The sequence below is a fragment of the Neolamprologus brichardi genome, chromosome 14 (assembly GCF_056152115.1).
Source record: "Neolamprologus brichardi isolate AB-2024 chromosome 14, ASM5615211v1, whole genome shotgun sequence".
NCBI lineage: Eukaryota > Metazoa > Chordata > Actinopteri > Cichliformes > Cichlidae > Neolamprologus > Neolamprologus brichardi.
This window is the reverse complement of record NC_142117.1, coordinates 12,444,446-12,462,650: the sequence shown is the minus strand read 5'-3', so window position 1 is coordinate 12,462,650 and position 18,205 is coordinate 12,444,446. Positions and strand designations below refer to the sequence as shown.

The 18,205-nt window shown below is 39.3% G+C and overlaps 2 protein-coding genes across 3 annotated transcripts; one reads left to right on the top strand and one right to left on the bottom strand.

Moving 5' to 3' along the window:
* Nucleotides 1-828: 828 nt before the first annotated feature.
* On the top strand, nt 829-5,596 carry LOC118455221 (uncharacterized). 2 transcript variants are annotated; one of them, XM_087850835.1, is made up of 8 exons: nt 829-1,093; nt 1,434-1,860; nt 2,282-3,080; nt 3,166-3,271; nt 3,408-3,649; nt 3,753-3,911; nt 4,028-4,166; nt 4,248-5,596. In XM_087850835.1, exons 1-7 carry the CDS (start codon nt 1,088-1,090, stop codon nt 4,155-4,157), a joined length of 1,869 nt encoding a protein of 622 aa, XP_087706961.1. In that variant the 5' UTR covers nt 829-1,087; the 3' UTR covers nt 4,158-4,166; nt 4,248-5,596. The 2 variants fall into 2 exon arrangements, with proteins under 2 accessions (XP_087706961.1, XP_087706960.1); XM_087850834.1 differs by having other exon boundaries at nt 4,028-5,596.
* Nucleotides 5,597-6,845: 1,249 nt separating this feature from the next.
* LOC148098823 (von Willebrand factor A domain-containing protein 5A-like) lies at nt 6,846-15,731 on the bottom strand. Its single transcript, XM_087850841.1, has 8 exons — nt 15,660-15,731; nt 15,258-15,284; nt 14,932-14,958; nt 13,989-14,027; nt 11,960-12,055; nt 11,262-11,416; nt 8,841-8,964; nt 6,846-8,734 (listed from the first exon to the last, which is right to left on the bottom strand). Coding segments are annotated over exons 3-8 (495 nt in total). The 5' UTR covers nt 14,933-14,958; nt 15,258-15,284; nt 15,660-15,731; the 3' UTR covers nt 6,846-8,654.
* Between the last annotated feature and the right edge of the window lie 2,474 nt (nt 15,732-18,205).

Genomic DNA, 18,205 nt, shown 5'->3' with positions numbered 1-18,205 from the left:
TGTTATATTTGTAAAACAACTTCGGAAACAACAGAGCACATGTTCTATGGGTGTGTCACAATCCAGGATTTATGGAAATCTCTCCATGTCCTAATATTGTCCCAGTATGGAAATATTGATTTTTGGTCTTTTCAAAATACTCAAATTGGAGTAATCCTTAAGGATAAAAGTAGTGAGTTTTTAGTTAACAATCTCATTATTATAACAAAGTATTATATTCATAAATGCCGATATGCTAAATCCCCCCCTTCATGGCCTGCTCTTAAAAACGAACTCTCCCTGTTCCGTAAATCTCTTAAGCTCATGAATAAGCCCCAAGCAGTCAAATTGCATAGATTTTTAGAAGAGTTTGATTTTTCTTAGCCCCTTATTTAAGTTATGTGTCTTGTTTATGGAACCTCACTTTTAGAGATTTTATGATCCCCCTTGTCCCCTTTATTTCTGTTCCTTGTTTTTCATTCTTTTTATTGTTATTTATTTATTTTTGTATTGGTTATTCATCTTTTTATATTATTATTACTATGTAGATGTGTGTGTATAGATGTGTGCGTATGCATGTGTATATGCACATATATATATACATGTATATGTATGTATGTATGTATGTATGTATGTTCACTTGCAGTTATTGTCGATTTCATTGTGGTGTACCAACTGCACTGTGGCAGTGATGTGTATTCTTCTGATTGGGAGAAAAGAAAAAGGAGGTGTGATTCTGTTCTGAATTATTCAATATGTCGCTTGTCTCTTTGAGATTGTCATTGTTATTGTTCTAAATAAAGGTCATGTTAAAAAAAAAAAAAAAAAAAAAAAAAAAAAAAAAGATGCTTCTACTCGGCAGCCATCTTGGAATCTCCCCCACCCTGGCTGTTTTGTTACCATGGATGCAGCTTTACAACGGCAAGACATTGCACGTGACATTCTGTGTAACGTCACAAACACCCTACCGCTGTCAGACGCGTTCGTTTTTGAGACGTCACTTTGGGAAAGTACAGCTTTCGGTGCATTAACTGTATTTTTGTTTGCTTAAACAGGATAAAATTATAACTTTACACGATAGCGCAACGAAAATCATCGCTTTATAGAAATGAATGTAAGTACAAGCTTCTTTTTACTTCTCTAAACATACTTTTCACATCTCAAATTCCTGAAGAGAAAACGTAGATGCTAAAAAGTAAAACAGATAAAGACTGTTGTAACAATAACTGAGATATGAAGACAGCTCATCGCTTTTTCTGTTTTCATACTTTCTGTTGTTATGGCATAAAGTTAAAATACTTTGGTCATTTAAAAAACAAACCTTCTAGGATTAGATGTGTGATGGTGTAATGTCGTTTAGTTTATTACAGTAAAATTGTGAATCTATTTTTGTAAAATAATTTTTAAACATTTCAAGTCAACTCAGCTTTTTTTCCTTTAATCTGATTGTCTAGAGATATACATGGGACATAGAAAACACGGAGAGAAGGACAAACACTCTTTTCCAAATTAATGAGATTCTTCGAGTTACAGAGGACTTAGAATATCGGATCCGTGCCCGGATTTTCAATGATCACTTGGAATGCAGGGTGGCTGTTGGAAACGTGACAGCCTTCAGAGAAACACCCAGGGTCAGCCTGCCTCCAATTGGTGAAATTTTTGGGGAGGTGCAGCCGCAGCGGGAATTGAGCTTGGCATCTTCATTGAGCTCTGATGGAAGTTCAATAACACGTCGAGACAGTCGCACTCCCGAGGAGCTCAGGGCTATCCCATTAGTTAAGACACCCTCTCCTCCTCCACCATTTGCTCCATGTCCTCCATCATCTTCTCGACCTCACAGATGTCAGATTCCAGTGAGGCCAAAAAACTACAGAGAAACATGTCAGTTCTTATATCGACGCAGTAAAGACTCAGAATGTCAGACATTTAAACTCTTCAGACTTTTAATCAGCTGTTGTGTGAGAGATAAACCCTCCAACCAGAGTTTACACATTGCTAAAACACATTGAGTGTTAAGGTGTTGCCATGGTAAAATATCTATAGAGGTGAAAAATTTGACATTTCAGCTTCACTTTTTATCCAGCCTGTGATTTGGTTATTATTATTTGAATACAAATTTTGGTAAATGGTTAATTAAGATTGATTATGTTGAATTGAAAACTTGTACTTTAATTTAATAAACACACTTATAGACATACATGGTTTGCTCTCCCCTTTAAAGTGCACTTTTGTCTTGTTCAATTCTCAGCTGCAAACAAACAGAAATGTGAGTAATAAATATTTCATGATCTAATCTGTGCAGACAAAGAAGTTGCTGGTGTGAGGCTGGTGACAGCCCAACATGCGGTTAGGGTATTGGACCAATCAATTAAAAAAATTGTAGATGCCTACCTGCCCCAAACCCTTGCAGCTCGTCGGAGGCTAATTCCTTCCCGAGCTCCAGTTCCGGCCCCCCCTCGAGTTCCAGCTCCACGAGCTGGAAGAGGGGCTGGGGCTCGAGCAAGGGTTGTAGCTCTGACCCCTGCTCGAGCTCTAGCTCCTCCTGGAGCTCCAGTTCCGGCACCCCGTCGAGTTCCAGCTCCACGAGCTGGAAGAGGAGCTGGGGCTCGAGCAAGGGTTGTAGCTCTGACCCCTGCTCAAGCTCCAGCTCCTCCTGGAGCTCCAGTTCCGGCACCCCGTCGAGTTCCAGCGCCTCAAACTGGAGGAGGAGATGGGGCTCGAGCAAGGGTTGTAGCTCTGACCCCTGCTCGAGCTTCAGCTCCTCCTGGAGCTCCAGTTCCGGCACCCCGTCGAGTTCCAGCGCCTCAAACTGGAGGAGGAGCTGGAGTTCGAGCAGGGGCTGTAGCTCCAGCTCCTCCAGCTCCTCCAGCTCCAGCTTCTCCAGCTCCAGCTCCTCCAGCTCCAGCTCCTCCTCAAACTCCAGCTCCAGAACAAAGGAAACCTCGAAGGGTTGTTAGACACCCTCCAGAGGTGGACTTTAAAGGGCTTATCGTGGGGTACCTCCTGTCAATTGACAAAAAGTTAGGGGAGGAGCTACAGCCAGTCTCGAATCCTTCAGAGACTCTCTGTCTGAGCCTCAGCCTGCTGAGTCAGGACGACTGGTAAAATGATTTTCTACTATTATCATTAATTATTTTCAATTTAATGTGAGGATATGAGTTTTAAAACTATTTGATCTTCCTACAGGCAGAAAAAGATAGAGGGGCTGCGATACATCCGCACCCTGGCGCACCATCACCCAGTGGAGTTGGAGTTAAACCTCCGTAGAGTTTGCTTGGCGGTGACAAAAGAGGTATACCAGCTGTTTTTCTCTCTACATCTGTGTTTTTGCCACCCTCTTCTGTCCATGTTTGCAAGCGTGCCCTGTCTCATGCAGTTTTGTAACAGGTTTGATTTCTAACTGCTGAAATTTTCCTCTGATTCTTTAGATTAAAAACAATCTCCCTTGTGTGTCCTGTGCGGCACTGGACACCGTAATATATTTGTGTGCACACCTCAGAGAGAAGATGGACAAAGAAGCTGAATGGACCTGTAAGAGTTTACTGGAGGTGTTTGCAAGGGCAAATGCCAATGTGTTCATTCAGCAGCATGCAAAGGAAGCTCTGACAGCTCTGGTTCACGGTTGCAGCCCGAAACGCTTTCTAAACAGCCTGGTGACTGACGGTTTGAAGTAAGTTCACACCTGTGAAGAGTATCTGTGACCCCCAGCATCACAATCAGATCAGGTGAAAATCAAACACACTGAGTGGATTTGTCTGTGTTTCCTTCCTCAGACATAAGAGCGTTCTCGTGAGAGCTGGTGCCGCACTGACGCTCCTCATAATCAGTAAATTCATGGAAGCGGAGAAAGTTCTGTCTGCAGGACAGATTTTCACCAAATGCTTCCTGTTGGCTGTCAGTGAACTGTGTCAGGATGCCTCCTCTGAAGTCAGGTCAGTGTGAACTTTTAACAATTATAGGCTGATATTTCTATTTTGACTTTCTTTTGATAAATTCTCTGCATTTACTTAGAAACTAAAGTGCTGATTAAAAATCCTTCTCTCTGCAGAGCTCATGGAAAGGCCATCCTAAAAGACCTGGTCAAACAGAGGAAATTCAGAAAGAAGTGGGAAGAAAGCGTCCCGGATAAATCCCGCTGGGAGGTGGAAAGAAGATTCAGAGACGTATTTCAGAAATAACAGACACAGGTAAGCCGCACAGCACACATGAGCAGCCTTCAAATTAAGAAACCACTTTGAAGGCTGCTCATTTCTGTGTGGCATTTTCAGAAATTTCCCACATCACGTCAGCTTCAGGTAAGTATATATGTAATTTAAATATTTAATATAACATTCACAGTAATTAAATATTTAATATGCACAAAAAACACTCACTTATCCACCAACCGGTCGAGGCAGATGGCCGCCCTCCCTGAGCCTGGTTCTGCCAGAGGTTTCTTCCTGTTAAAAGGGAGTTTTTCCTCTCCACAGTTGCTCATAGGGATCAATTGGGTACAATAACTTTGTTGCTTTTTGGTCCGTCACATTGACCAAAAAGCAACATGTTCTTAATAGAGTGGCAAGTGAGTGTTTTACATTTTCCATCTGTGAACGGTAGCTTCTACCGCTCATTTATTGATTTGGCACCAATTTGGCACAAAATAAAGAAAACTTTAAACGACAACAAATGTTCTCGTCTTTCTTCAAGTCATTTTCAATAAACAAATTCAATAAATCAAATTGCATTCAGAGTTATTCTTGTATTTCCTCGCGTAATTAGTGGCTATCTAGTCAGTAGCCTAAAGTGCAATATGTTAGCTACTAATAATATCTTTGTATTGTTTTTGTTTGGACCGATGCTCACAGGCTTGCTCCTGTTTGTTGTTGAGGAAAAATTATTTAAACATCGAAACCAAATCGATTTTCTGAGATTTATTTTAAGAAATTTCAAACCTCTGCAAAGGGATCAATAAAGCCGTCGTGTGGATACAATCTTGTCTATTCAGTGGTTGGGAGTGAAATTCTCACCTTCATGTAGGCACCAGCTTGATAATTAAGTGTGTCAGCAAGACCAGGTATTTAAGGAGCGGCTGTGGAAGCAGCCAAAGTAACTGCTGTTTCCCTTTCAAGCTTCCTAGTTTTTCCTGGAGTTCAGCCTTCAAGTTGATTCTTCCCTCCCTTAATTCAATTGACTTATTTGTAAGCTACATGTATGCTCACTAACAAAGCGAAATGAGCTAAATCTAATGGTGCTCTTTAAATTTGAAGAAAATCCAGTTCACTTTCTTTTCTCATCAGTCCTCTCGATTGTGTCTTGTAGCAGGTTTTTGGCTTTAACACATCAAAGATCTGATGGGTTGAGTTGGCCATAAGGCTTGTCAAAGTTTAATGGGAAAAACAGTCCTGACAAAGTCAATCAGCCCCTCATCCCAAACATTAATGGATGATACATGCATGAATACTCACCAAACATCATCTATAAAAAAGGATCTTTGGCTTTTAAAGGATTCCTTCAAAAGCAAATATTGCATTTCCTCACTTGGTCCATGACTATATTTGGGACAGTGTAATATCATGCCTGGAGTGATGAAAGTAAACTGGTTTTATGCTGCTAGTCTTCCTGCACAGTATATTTCTTTCCTAATGTTCTGCACAGTTTTCATTACAAATACCCCCCCCCCCCCCCCCCCCCTTTGTACTAATTTAGGGAGCACAGCAGTTGCAGCCATTTTAAGTTTTCTTTTTTTGTTTTTTTTCTCATCTGTCAGAGGGGCAAGAGGCAATATTTTGGTAAGTACTGACACAGAGGTAAGTGACTCTCCAGGTTTATTAAAGAAGGAATCAGAGTTTGGCAGTGCTGCTAAAAATTCAAAATGATTGAATTTAAAAAATAGAATTTCTTTCATTTCAATATTAGAAAACCAGACTGTTTATATTCAGTGTTATTTATGCCATTTAAATTTAAATGCTCATTTTTGTTTTGTGTGTGTTGTTGACGAGTATTAAGACTAAGACACAGATTATTTTCTGTCCCAAGGAAGGTCGATACGTTGGCCTTTACCCAAAAGCAGACTCAATAAAAAAAGATCTTTTCACGGGAATACAAAGTTTCGTTTGTTACAGGAATCTTAATCACATGAACGTGGGTGAGAAACACTGGCAAGGACTCCAGTGTAACAGAGGGAAAGCTTGGTTAATAATGGGCAGGACACACTGGGAGCAAAGGTGAAGCACAACAACTGATTTTCTTAATTGCCTATGAGCTCCTGGAGTAAACCAATGTGCCAGGTTGGGGAAGTTTCACTCTTGGTGTTTCTAATTTATATGCAATTGACTGAAGCATATACATATTGAATTATTCACAGGACTTTGTAGAAAATATAAATGTCTTCCATGTGTTATATTGTGGTTTGATGTTTGCATATGTGGATGTTTTGTTTCTCATTTTTTTGCTTCCTCCAGACTTGGGCTATTCCAGATGCTCACCTGAATGGTAGAGAATAAAAAGAAGGCAGTTGCTGTTACAGGGGTTGGGTTCTTTGGTGTGTTTTGGTGGGTACACTCATGCTTTCATTAATAAAGATTACTAGATGATAAATATTTTTGCAGCCTCGTGCCATTTTGTTTGAACCTATACGTGACTGCTGGCCAAACTGATATAAAGTCTAAGTGAAGTAAATAAACTGCCTGTGGCTTCTCAGGAAGTCCTGCATTTGGGTCCTGTTATTCACTCAAACCTGACAATAACACATCACCCTGTTTTACCCACATCTGTAAATTTTCAGGCAGGGACGGAGACATCCTGTTACATTTACTGAGATCAGCAACAGACTTTCTGAATTCAAACCTCAATAAAAATGTGAAAATGACTCAGCTTTTTCTTTTTTTGTTTTTACAGCATTATGGACTATAAGTTAAAGCAATTACTGATGCAGTGAATGATGGTCAAAGGATTGATCTTTACACAGAGCACGTCTGTCCCTTTTTATTAGCCCATTACAATTATTCCCCCATCACTTTAAAAAGGCAACAAAACATGCATGTAACATTTCTTCAGAGATGTAATTCAGTTTTAATTATATAGCGCCAAATCAACACAACAGTCACCTCAAGGTGCTTTATATTGTAAAATAAATACACTAAGTAATACAGAAAAAAACCCAACAATTGAATGATCCTCTTTGAGCAAGTACCTGGCAACAGTGGGAAATAAAAACTCCCTTTTAACAGGAAGAAACCTCTGGGAGATCAAAGCTCAGGAAGGGGCAGCCATTTGCCACAACTGGTTAAGGGAGAGGGGAGCAGGACAAAAGAAACACACTGTGGAAGAGAGACAAGTTAGTGTCACAATCTAAATGTCGAAGTTGGTCGACATTTTCAGATCAGACTTATGGTCTTTAAGCAAAGTTTAAAATTTGTTTTGAATGTCCTTGGTGTAGTTATTGATGTCATTTCTTTTTCTGACAATCTGTTCTTAAATTGTGTTTTATTTCTCACAAAAGTGAAAAGATTATGGAAGAAAGTCGAGCCAAAGAACAGAGTTGGCTCTGGAGGCCCTCAGCAGAACTTTTAAAGAGAATAAGAAACACATAAAACCTTCCTTAGATAAGGAGATGTGCTCTGTATGGAAGCCCGTTTCTGCCACTAAAAAAAAAAATTAAAAAAGGATCCATAACTCAAAATTTCGACTATTTTTATCGAAACTTTGACTTATTAACTCAAAATTTTGAGAAAAGTAACTAGAAATTTTGAGTTAGCACTGCTAATCAGTAATCTACGTGAATGATGGAATTTCCTTGTAACCTGTAGCTGAAGCCTTACAAATGCTACAGCTAAGCTACCAGTATTACATCCAGTCATGAATGCACAGATTGCTGAGTATTTTCAGCGTGGCTTCAAAAATTCTTGTGTTATTAGCTGAATCACAAACAAAGGAATGAGAGACCAAACATAAATTTTCTAACTTTTTATGCTAAGTATTATTTGGAAAGTCATTACAAAACAGGCAGTTTTGGGAATTTCAGATTCAACTCGAACTACATGAATAAGCAAACATGAATGAAGACTATGTGCTGTCTTAAGACATTCAAGGATCAATCAGTGTCAGTTAGCAGAATGAAAGTGTTTTATGGATAAAATTGTAACTCCTGCAAGAGAAACAGAATGATGTTCTGTATGGTTTCATTTCAATTTGGCCATAAAAATATTACTTTCTAAAAAATAAAAGCTAAGATAGACTACTTTGTTTAGAAGATGGTGTAAACACTGTAAATAGTTATTTAAATTTTTTTTTAATAAATTCACTGAGGACCATCTTGAAAATGTCCTGAACTGAAGCCATTTTCAGAACTATAACAGGAAGGGAAAAGACTCTTCTTAGATTGGTTTTGGTGTTTCTGTGTGAAATCAGTAAAAGTATGAACATAATCGCCATTTAGTGGCAGAGAAAAGGAATCAAAACACTTTCTGAATGAGCTGCCACAGCAGTGGTCCAATCTTCTACTGTGTTAGGAGTATTCAGATAATTTTGACATACTTTTTTTCCACAATGGTAAAACCAAAATTAGGTACATAATTCATGACAAATAAACATGTAAAAGGGTTCAATGATATAAAACAGCTCTGTATCAAAGGCAGTGTGGAGTAAGCAGACCTGCTTCTGTTCACTCTGAAGATGAAGCTACTTTAAGAAAACCCTCAGAGTCCCAGAGCTTCTTTCTTCACGCTGCAACCCAGCAGGACATTTCTAGCATCCACACACTCTGACACACACTGTGCTAAAAACACAACACAGATATTAAAATAATGATTGTGGGAGGAAAGCTGTAGAATGAAACAGTTTTTTAAAGCTGTTTTTTTATTTGTTACAATCATTGCTAGTACCATTGTGAGCACAGAGCCACGAGGCAGCCTTCATAGCCAGAAGCTCCCACTCGTCCTTTGCATCCATCTTGAAACCATGAAGCCAGATCAGAGCCAGAATGGTGGCCCACACTTCACTGCTGGTCTAATTCACCAAATCAAAATCAATCAAATAAAACAGACAGAACACACATTTTACTTTCTACAACCAGTAATATTAGATATGTTTGTGTACTTCTTTGTCACACGGGGTCACCAAGGTGGGCAGCTCTGCATATTTGATTTGGCAGATTATTACACTGGATGCTCTTCTGAGGAAATCCCAAACTGTGATATCATAAATGCTCTAAAATAATGTGCTGACATGTTTTACAACAACTGATGAAGAAAATAATACAAGGATTCACAGTGCTTATTGTCATGTGTCGCAAGAGAAAAGGCATTTTTCTGTGCAATGAAATTCCTTCCACCCACAGATGTCGATTAATATATACAATAGAAATAGAACATATAATACAAATAGTACAAATAAATAAATGAAGACAGAAAAGGAGACAAAATATGGAAATTTGAAACAGATGTGTGCAAAAGAGCTATAGCTTAATATGCTGGCTTAATATGTAAGATGACCAGACGTGCAAAAAAAATTATTATTACTGTTCAGAATGGGTCAGCTGTTCAAGAATCTGATGGCAGTGTGGAAGTTGTTGAGTCTGGATGTTCTGGATTTCACACTTCTGAACCTCTCTGCAGGCATTTTCAGTTCATGGCAGTAGTGCTGCCATACCATGCAGTGATGCAGCTAGTCAGTGTGCTCTCCACAATGCAGCTGTAGAACCTGCTGAGGATCTTGGCCGACATACCAAATTTCCTCAGCCTCTTCAGGAAATACAGCCGCTGATGAGCCTTCTTGACCAGCTGTGTGGTGTTCAGTGTCCAGGTGAGGTCCTCAGAGATGTAGACGCCCAGCTAAAGCTGCTCACCCTTTCCACCTCAAGGCCCCGGATAGACAGCGGTGAGTGAGGCCTCCTCTTCTTCCTCGTGTCCACTATCATCTCTTTTGTCTTGCCAGTGTTGAGGGTGAGGTTGTTGTCCTCACACCATGACACCAGACCGACCACCTCTCTCCTGTAAGTCGCCACATCTCCTCCAGTGATGCGACCGACCACTGCAGAGTTGTCCGCGAACTTCAAAATGATGTTATCCTTGTTGGAGGTGACACAGTACACGGTGTACAGGGTGTACAGGGTGTAAAGGATGTGACTGAGGACGCCAGTATTTGTAATAATGCTGGCTGAAGTCCTGTTGCCGATCCTGATGGACTGCCAGCCTGCCAGCCTGCCAGTCAAAAATTTCTGCTGCTCTGCAGTTTCTGGATAATATCAGACGCTGGTGCATCTCAGTGGGTGGTTAGGAGTATGATTACCACCAGTGTTTTAGGCTACGTCCACGCTAGCCCGGATAGATTTGAAGACTGCGTTTTCGTCTGAAAATGCTCTGCGTCCACACTAGCGTTTTGAGTTGTTTTCACAGAGTTGCGCGTCCACATTGAAACGGCCTAAAACGCTTACGTTCCAGTATTGCGCATGCGCAAAAGCGAGTGAGAATTAAAGAATTTTAAGAAAATCTATCTGGAGCATGTACAAACTGATAATAATCTGTTTTAGGGCTGTCAAAATTGAGAGCAATCTGTTACGCAGAGAGGGGTGGTGAAGGAAACATCAGACTTCACTCTATCTTAATTAAAGTAATTATTTTATTGTCTCTTGCCAACATCATGCACATGCAGACAACAACTTCTCAAAATGGCTCCAAATCCATTTCCTGCTCCCTTTAAATACCCTAATGACCACGCCTTCTTAATACAGACTGGCCTATAAAACAGCTGCAATTGAGACAGGCTTCCTCTTTACTGGGAAAACAAGATGGCCACCACAGAGGTAACCTGCAAAACACTTTGTTAGATAAATGCTTCCCAACAAAACAACTGCTGTATAATGCCCTCCGCTATCTTTGTTTAATTGGTCACATGACTGCATCACATGACTAAAATGCGTCATCGCTTTAGAAAGTCTGTGTTTTTGAGTGTCCACACTGTGACGGGGCAGCTCTGTTTTGAAACGTATACGTTTTCGAGAGCGTTTTCAAAACCCTGCATTTTTCCTTGAGGAAAACGCTGTCTCAGTGTGGACGGGAGACCAAAACGGAGAGAAAACGATGTGTTTTCAAACGAAAACGCATTAGTGTGGACGTAGCCTTAGCTTCTGATATGCAGATGTTTATTCTCAGGCTGAGGCAGGCCTACATTTAGTTTGACTTTATTTTCTTTGTTTTATGGTGTATTTTTGATTACATCATGTGTTTTTGTTGAAATCATAGAATCAAATCTGTTTTATCTCACATCATCATTTTGTATTAATATTTAAATTGACAGCAGTGCACCTTTTCAGGCTTTGACTTTTCCACCTCCTCGTTGGTCTGTCCCAGTGCAGCAGCCAGAGCTGGATCAAGCAGCCAGCAGCCAGACGCCTCCTGCAGGGAGACTAACTGCAGCAAAGGGTCTCTGGGTGGCTGCTCAGGCACAGCAGCTGAAAAATCTAAGATGCAATAAAAACAAAACCTGATTATGGTGCTAGATGACAAACAGAACTCTACATGATAACCATAAATTACATCTTAAAACTGTAATAATTACATAAGAGCTCCACAACAAAATCAAATGTTTACAACAGTTTGAACTTATTAAAGAAAACTAAAACTGGCAGCACCACACCAACAGTTACTGTGGTTTTAATGAATACCATCTGAAGGCAATCAAGCTGATGAAATGAAAGCTTAATATGATGTAAAGTATGTGTTTCACATGTTTTACAGAGAAAATATATGGTTTTATATATTAAATTATTTTAATCTGATTTATTGGAATATAAGACTTAAAGATTATTCAACAGGAGAAAACTGGATCTCAACATCAAAGCAACTGAACTAAACATTGTTATGCAGTCTCTTCCACTAAGCCTTAAACTTCCTTCATATCTACCAAGATAATGCATGCTTATTTTTTCTTATTTTATTCTAACCCAGCAAATTAACTGATGGTGTTACAGACAATAAGAAAATAAGAATTTCCATCAGTTAACCTTTTGAAAAAACACTCCTGGTAGTTAAAGCTAAATACATGCTCTCAGTTTGTTTTTTTCTTGACTGGTTTTCTTCTTCCATCATCGGGAATCCATCTGAATTGGTAAACACACAAAAAACATTTTTGAGTTCATTACAGAGAATTCCTCAGCAATCGTATCTGAATGCATGGATTTCTCAAAAACAGTCATATTCCAAGAAAAAAATCATAACCTTTTCACTTCCTGATTTAATACAATGTTAAAACAGTGCACTATTGTGCCCCTCTGCCCTTAGCATACACACTCCATGATAATATTCTTTTGACTGTCAGAGACACAAACATTCCCCTGACATACATGTTGCTATGGACCACATTACCAACTCCTACATGTAATAGCTCACATCATTTACTCTGTGTTTAACAGTCTGTGTATTCACAGAAACTGTACAAAATATCACATTGATGAAAACTGGTTTTGCTGTATTTACTCTTTTTATTGCTTGTTTGCTGCTCTAACTGATGCATATGTATGGAGAAAAATGTGTTCAACAAAGGGTCGATCCACAAGCGTAAACCGAGCTCCACAAGTGTGCACAATGACACAATGAGGACTCACATGTGCATGTTCAGTCCACACACTGAACCACACCTAAAACTATTTTTTTCCAAATGCGTACATCCTAACCTGAATAAATACTGAGTTTAAGTTCAGTGAACAATATATATATATATATATATATATATATATATATATATACACACACACAAAGGTATATATGCTCTGAGCATGTTCCTGTGCTGCCATGATTAGTGCCTCTGTGCTGTCTTTCAGATCAGGACATCTGGATACCTCTTCCTCTATCTGCCGGTGGTACACACCGTTCAGGGGTCTGTCCTTCTACAATGGCTCCTCCTCTTCCTCGGGTTTCTGCTGCCTGAGGTATTCACTGAGCACGTGGTCGGTTGTATTGGTGGATATTTGTTGTCTCATTCTGGACTGTGTTACTGACACTCACCAGTCCCCGTCCTCCTTTCTTCCACTTAGCGTACAGCCTCAGGGTGCTGAACTTAGGGTGAACCCTCCATGCATGGTCAGGAGTTTCCTTGTCTTGATGTCAGTGGCTTCTATCTCTTATTATCCCAGCCAGGTACCTGATCACGGGCAGGGCGTAAGTGATGATAGCCTGGATCTGTTCTTACTGTTCAGCTGACTCCTCAGGACCTGCCTGACCTTCTGCAGGTACTTGGTGGTTTCAGCTTTCCTAGCAGCCTCTCCACAGCTCCCATTTGCCTGTGGGATCCCCAGGTACTTGTACCTGTCCTCTATGTCTGCAATGTTGACTTCTTGTAGTTCGATCCCCTCAGTTCTGACTACCTTCCCTCCCTTTGTTGTCATCTGATTACACTTCTCCAGCCCAAATAAAATTCCTCTGTCATTGCTGTATATCTCGGTGGTGTGGATCAGTGAGTTGATATCTCGTTCACTCTAGGCATACAGCTTGATATGATCCATGCACAGGAGGTGGCTGACAAGTGCTCCATTCTGTAGTCGGTATCTGTAACCAGTCTTGTCAGTGATCTCAGTGAGGGGGTTCAGGCCTAAGCAGACAAGCAGTGGGGACAGATCATCCATCTCCTTGGTAGATCCCGCACTTGATGGTGACTTGTGCTATTGGCTTGAAGTTAGCCTCTAGTGTTGTTCGCCACATCCACATAGAGTTCCTGATGAAGGCTCTTAGGGTCCTGTTGATCTTGTACAGTTCTAGGCATTCCAGGATCTGAGTGTGGGGCTTGGTCAGCCAAGTCTTGCCGTCTCTATCAGTAGCTGGTGTTTTGTGCCTCTGGTATTCATGCCAATTCCTTTTTGTGCCCCGCTTATGTATTGAGCCATGTGCTTATTCATCTTAGCCGCTATGATGCCTGAACAGGAGCTTCCATGTGGTACTGATGCAGGTTATGTCCAGTAGTTGTATGGGCCCGGTCCCTTCTACAAACAGCTACACATTTACATAGATGTACAGATGTGTCATTTAGGTTTTACTTACCCGTTTCAATTTCCTCAAACATCACTGCGGAGTCACACACTATAACGTAAAATAGAGTCAGTACATTTCTTAAGAATTTGCTAAGGAACACTAACTTACTGATTTGCTGATATATAAATACAAAACAATAGTATAATATACTAATATAATAGTATAAAAGTATTTAAATGTACATCACTGTCACCTTTCTAATCAGAATCTTGATTTCTTGTAACAAATATTTTAAAGTCAATGTCATTTATTGCTTTTGGATCGTCTGAACCTGACTCAGATATTCTGCTCTTAAATTTATCATCGTACTCTTTTTATTCACATTCATCTGTCTGACAAAAACAGATTAATATTTCATCTTAACATGTAATGTCTCCACATCATACTATGTTTCTGGCTTCCGAGAGTCTTACAGCAGGTTAGAATATTATTACAATATTTAAACTGTATTTAAATCAACATGTTGATAAACACCACCTATATTTAATCATTCAAGTTCAGACACATTGGCTCATTTAAAGGGTCTTTTTCATTGTTTTTACTCTTTTGTGCAGCAGAGAAGAAAATGGCTCTTTATGGAAGGAACTACATGATCACATATTTAATAAATTACATTTCTAATTATTTAATAATTCAAAAAAGTTAGTTTCACAGTGAGGAATTGCAGCTAGATTATGACGCTAATATGGAAATGTTGGGAAAATTAGACATTTCATTTGCTGTTTAGATCAGTACGTTTATGGCTTCTGAGGTCATTATCATGACCTGCAACTTATCATAAATGGTAGTATAAATACAGCCAATTACAGCAACTGGAAAAATAAATACTGCAGCAACTGTGCAGTGAATGTTTGACATTTAACATTTCAAATACAAATATGTTGGTTTCTTTGTTTTTATTTTAGAAATGCACATGTGTGTAGATGTGTGTTGTCACTCAGCTTCTACTTACTAATCGTGGATGGAGCAGCCCTGGCCGCTATGAAAAAAAAAAAAAAGTCAGGTTGAGGGTGAACATATAAGAGAGAAATAAAAACTGGCATTACCACACCGTCCATCTTTAACATGTATAAATCAATCTTAAACAGGTTGAGATTATCAGGTGAAGTCTTCACTTTGGGACACAGCGCATTACAAAGGCTGTCACAGCAAATACTGCAGCTATTTGCATACAGTATTCATGTGAATTCAAATAAAAATATGTGTTGGTCTCTTTATTTTTATTCTTCAGAAATGCATATTTGTGTAGATGCATGTTTTTGCTCAGCTTTTACTCACCACAAGAAATTGGAGCCAAACAAGACACTACGCAAAAAAAAAAAAATAAAAAAAAAATATCAGCCTGAATATTATTAGAGAAAAAGAAAAAGAAAACACTGTCCATCTTTAAAATGTATAAATCAACCTTAAACAGACTGAGGTTATCAGGTAAAAGTCTTCACTTTATATATATATATATATATATATATATATATATATATATATATATATATATATATGCGCGCTTTAACCAACCTTTTTTTTTTTAAAAAAAAAAAAATTTGTACACCGTCTGGATCCTGTTAACTGACTCTGATAGTCTGCTCTTCTATTTATCATTGTACTCTTTTCATTCAAGTTCAGCTTTCTTCATCTTCAAACTGTGTTTCAGTATTTTAGTTTAAAAAAAAAAAAACTCACGGGCTGTTGGAATATTTCTGCGCACAAGAGGTCCCTGAATCACTTCGCTGTTGTCTTTGTTGACAGCAATGAAGGCAGTGAACAAACTGCTCACTCCTGATTGGACACTGAGCTGCACCACCTTCTCCTTCACTCCTCCATGCTCTCTCTCCTCCATCTCCAGGGAGCAAATGAGAGTCTGAGCACCCAACCTGTGGACTGTTAGTCTGCAGGCAAGAAGGAAAACATTACAGAATCATATGTCATATGTGATATTGCCAATAGCTAATTATGCTTAATACTGATCGAATATAATCAGGTATATTAAATAAGTATGTTTATGTTTATTATGTCAAAAGACCCCTCTGAGTGAAAAAAATTAGGGAACAGTTAACGCTGCCTGGGCTAGGGTTACTGGGCCCCCACCTGTTCTAGCAGGAAGGGGTCCTCCCTGACTGCAAACCAGTGCACAAAGCAAGATACATGAGCAAGTTTGATGAGGAAGAACTGGTCTGGCCGGCACAGAGTCCTCAACTCAACCTGATCAATGACCAACCTCACAAATGTCCTTTTAAAAGAATGATCAAAACAACCCAAATTATCTGTGTATCTGAGCCTCAGTCTAACTTTGCTTTTTTTTTTGTGGGAATGGAGTCTCTGCCTTTGAGTCTGACAAGTAACTGCAGCTAAAAAGTCAACACTGTCACTTCATTTGATCATGACAAGTGTAGAAAAGCTCAAACTGCAGCGTAGAAATTGCTGAAAGGGAGGAAAGCTACAATAAGCTGGAAGTGAGTCAAACATTGATTGGTAGATTGTTAACAATATTGTATGCAGTTGTTCAGGACCACTGAGTCACAGGGTTAAAGTCTACTCATTGTGAAAGAATTTGTGCAAGAACACAAAACTTTGCACAGGTGTTATGAGAAGTTTACATACACTCATCATGGGCATGAATTTGATGGTATTTCTGGACTTTTAATGGTTTCTTTGGATTCTTGTTGTTCCAGGGTGGAATGATCCAAATTAGCTGGCTTATTCACATAGACTGTAATGCTTCTAATGTACAAAGAAATTATGTCATTCAGTTGTGTTGTGCATATGCATATTTTATATTATAGTTACACTGTGTACACGGTTAGGCACTTTATTGATATAAGGGCCATGTCCAGCACTCCTTCAAAGGCAGATATAGGTAAACAGCACTAAAAAGCTTTACTATTCAAAAGGTGATTAGCGTCAATTTCTGAATATTTATTTTTTAATTTCACAATATGACAAAATAAAGGATGCTAAATACTTTAACATGATATTCTTAATAACAAAATTGAAAGAAAATTGGATTTTGTTATTATTTTCCTTGAGTATTTCTTCTTCAGTCACCTTTCTCACTCACTATGTGTTAACAGACCTCTCTGGACAGAATCATACTTGTTATTAATCTCTGTCTCTCTTCCGCAGCATGTCTTTATCCTGTCTTCCTCCTCTCACCCCAACTGATCACTGCAGATGGCCCCGCCCCTCCCTGAGCCTGGTTCTGCTGGAGGTTTCTTCCTGTTAAAAAGGAGTTTTTCTTTCCTACTGTGGCCAAAGTGCTTGCTCATAGGCGGTCATATGAGTGTTAGGTTTTTCTCTGTATGTATTACTGTAGAGTCTACTTTACAATATAAAGTGCCTTGAGGCAACGGTTGTTGTGATTTGGGGCTGTATCAACAAAACTGAATTGAATTGAAGAAAATGGTATTTCCTTTCAAATTTCATGTGGCATTGAGAAAACATGACAAGGCATGCCACAAAAATAATCAGTAGGTTGTCTCTTCAAAATACAACAAATACTAGAGTGTCCAGAAGGTCAAATGGAAAAAAAATGTAAAAAATGTGTCAGGAAGTGCTGTGTGGCAGGAAGGAGTTGGACCCAAAATGCAGGCTCTCGGACTCAAGGGGTAAACTCAAAATCACAGCTTTATTGGCTGGCAAGGAAGACGCATTAAAAAAAAAAAAAAAACTACACTGGGAAATCTAAGTTCAAGGAAACACAGGGACAGAGTAACACACCGCAATGAAGGAAGACGTGACACTGACACAGAGACACACAGGGCTTAAATACACTGGGGGAATAACGAGGGAATGAGACACAGAAGAAGAGCAGAGCTGGGGGAAATCAGAACTGACGAGACAAGGAAACAAAGTAGGATACACTCACATGAGACACAGACCTTCAAAGTAAAACAGGAAGTATAATACTGAGACACGAACTTGACACGGTGGAGACAGAACAACTAAGAAACAGAGACATAACCATAAAGCAGAGAACTCTAAGAACCAAAAGACTAGAGATGATAAATAATACGCAGAGTGAAATCCTGGAACACAAGAAACTAGACTCAAGGGAGCAACAAAAGACCAACCATGAGAACATAATTCACAATACAGAGTGACAAAAAACACAGGAAACTCAACACATACCAAGACACAGACCAAGAAACACGGACTTTACACAGAACAGAGGGGGCACAGAGCAACATGAGGGGCAAGGGATCAAAACTAGAAACCATAGAATAAATCAC

Bases quoted from the DNA above. Each gene is read 5' to 3' on its own strand.
- LOC118455221 (XM_087850835.1), top strand. The intron at 3,081-3,165 runs GTAAAATGATTT...ATCTTCCTACAG, and splicing joins CTGCTGAGTCAGGACGACTG to GCAGAAAAAGATAGAGGGGC. The intron at 3,650-3,752 runs GTAAGTTCACAC...TTCCTTCCTCAG, and splicing joins CTGGTGACTGACGGTTTGAA to ACATAAGAGCGTTCTCGTGA.
- LOC148098823 (XM_087850841.1), bottom strand. The intron at 8,965-11,261 runs GTGCACTGCTGT...TTGGTGAATTAG, and splicing joins AAAAGTCAAAGCCTGAAAAG to ACCAGCAGTGAAGTGTGGGC. The intron at 8,735-8,840 runs GTACTAGCAATG...TTGTGTTTTTAG, and splicing joins GTGGCTCTGTGCTCACAATG to CACAGTGTGTGTCAGAGTGT.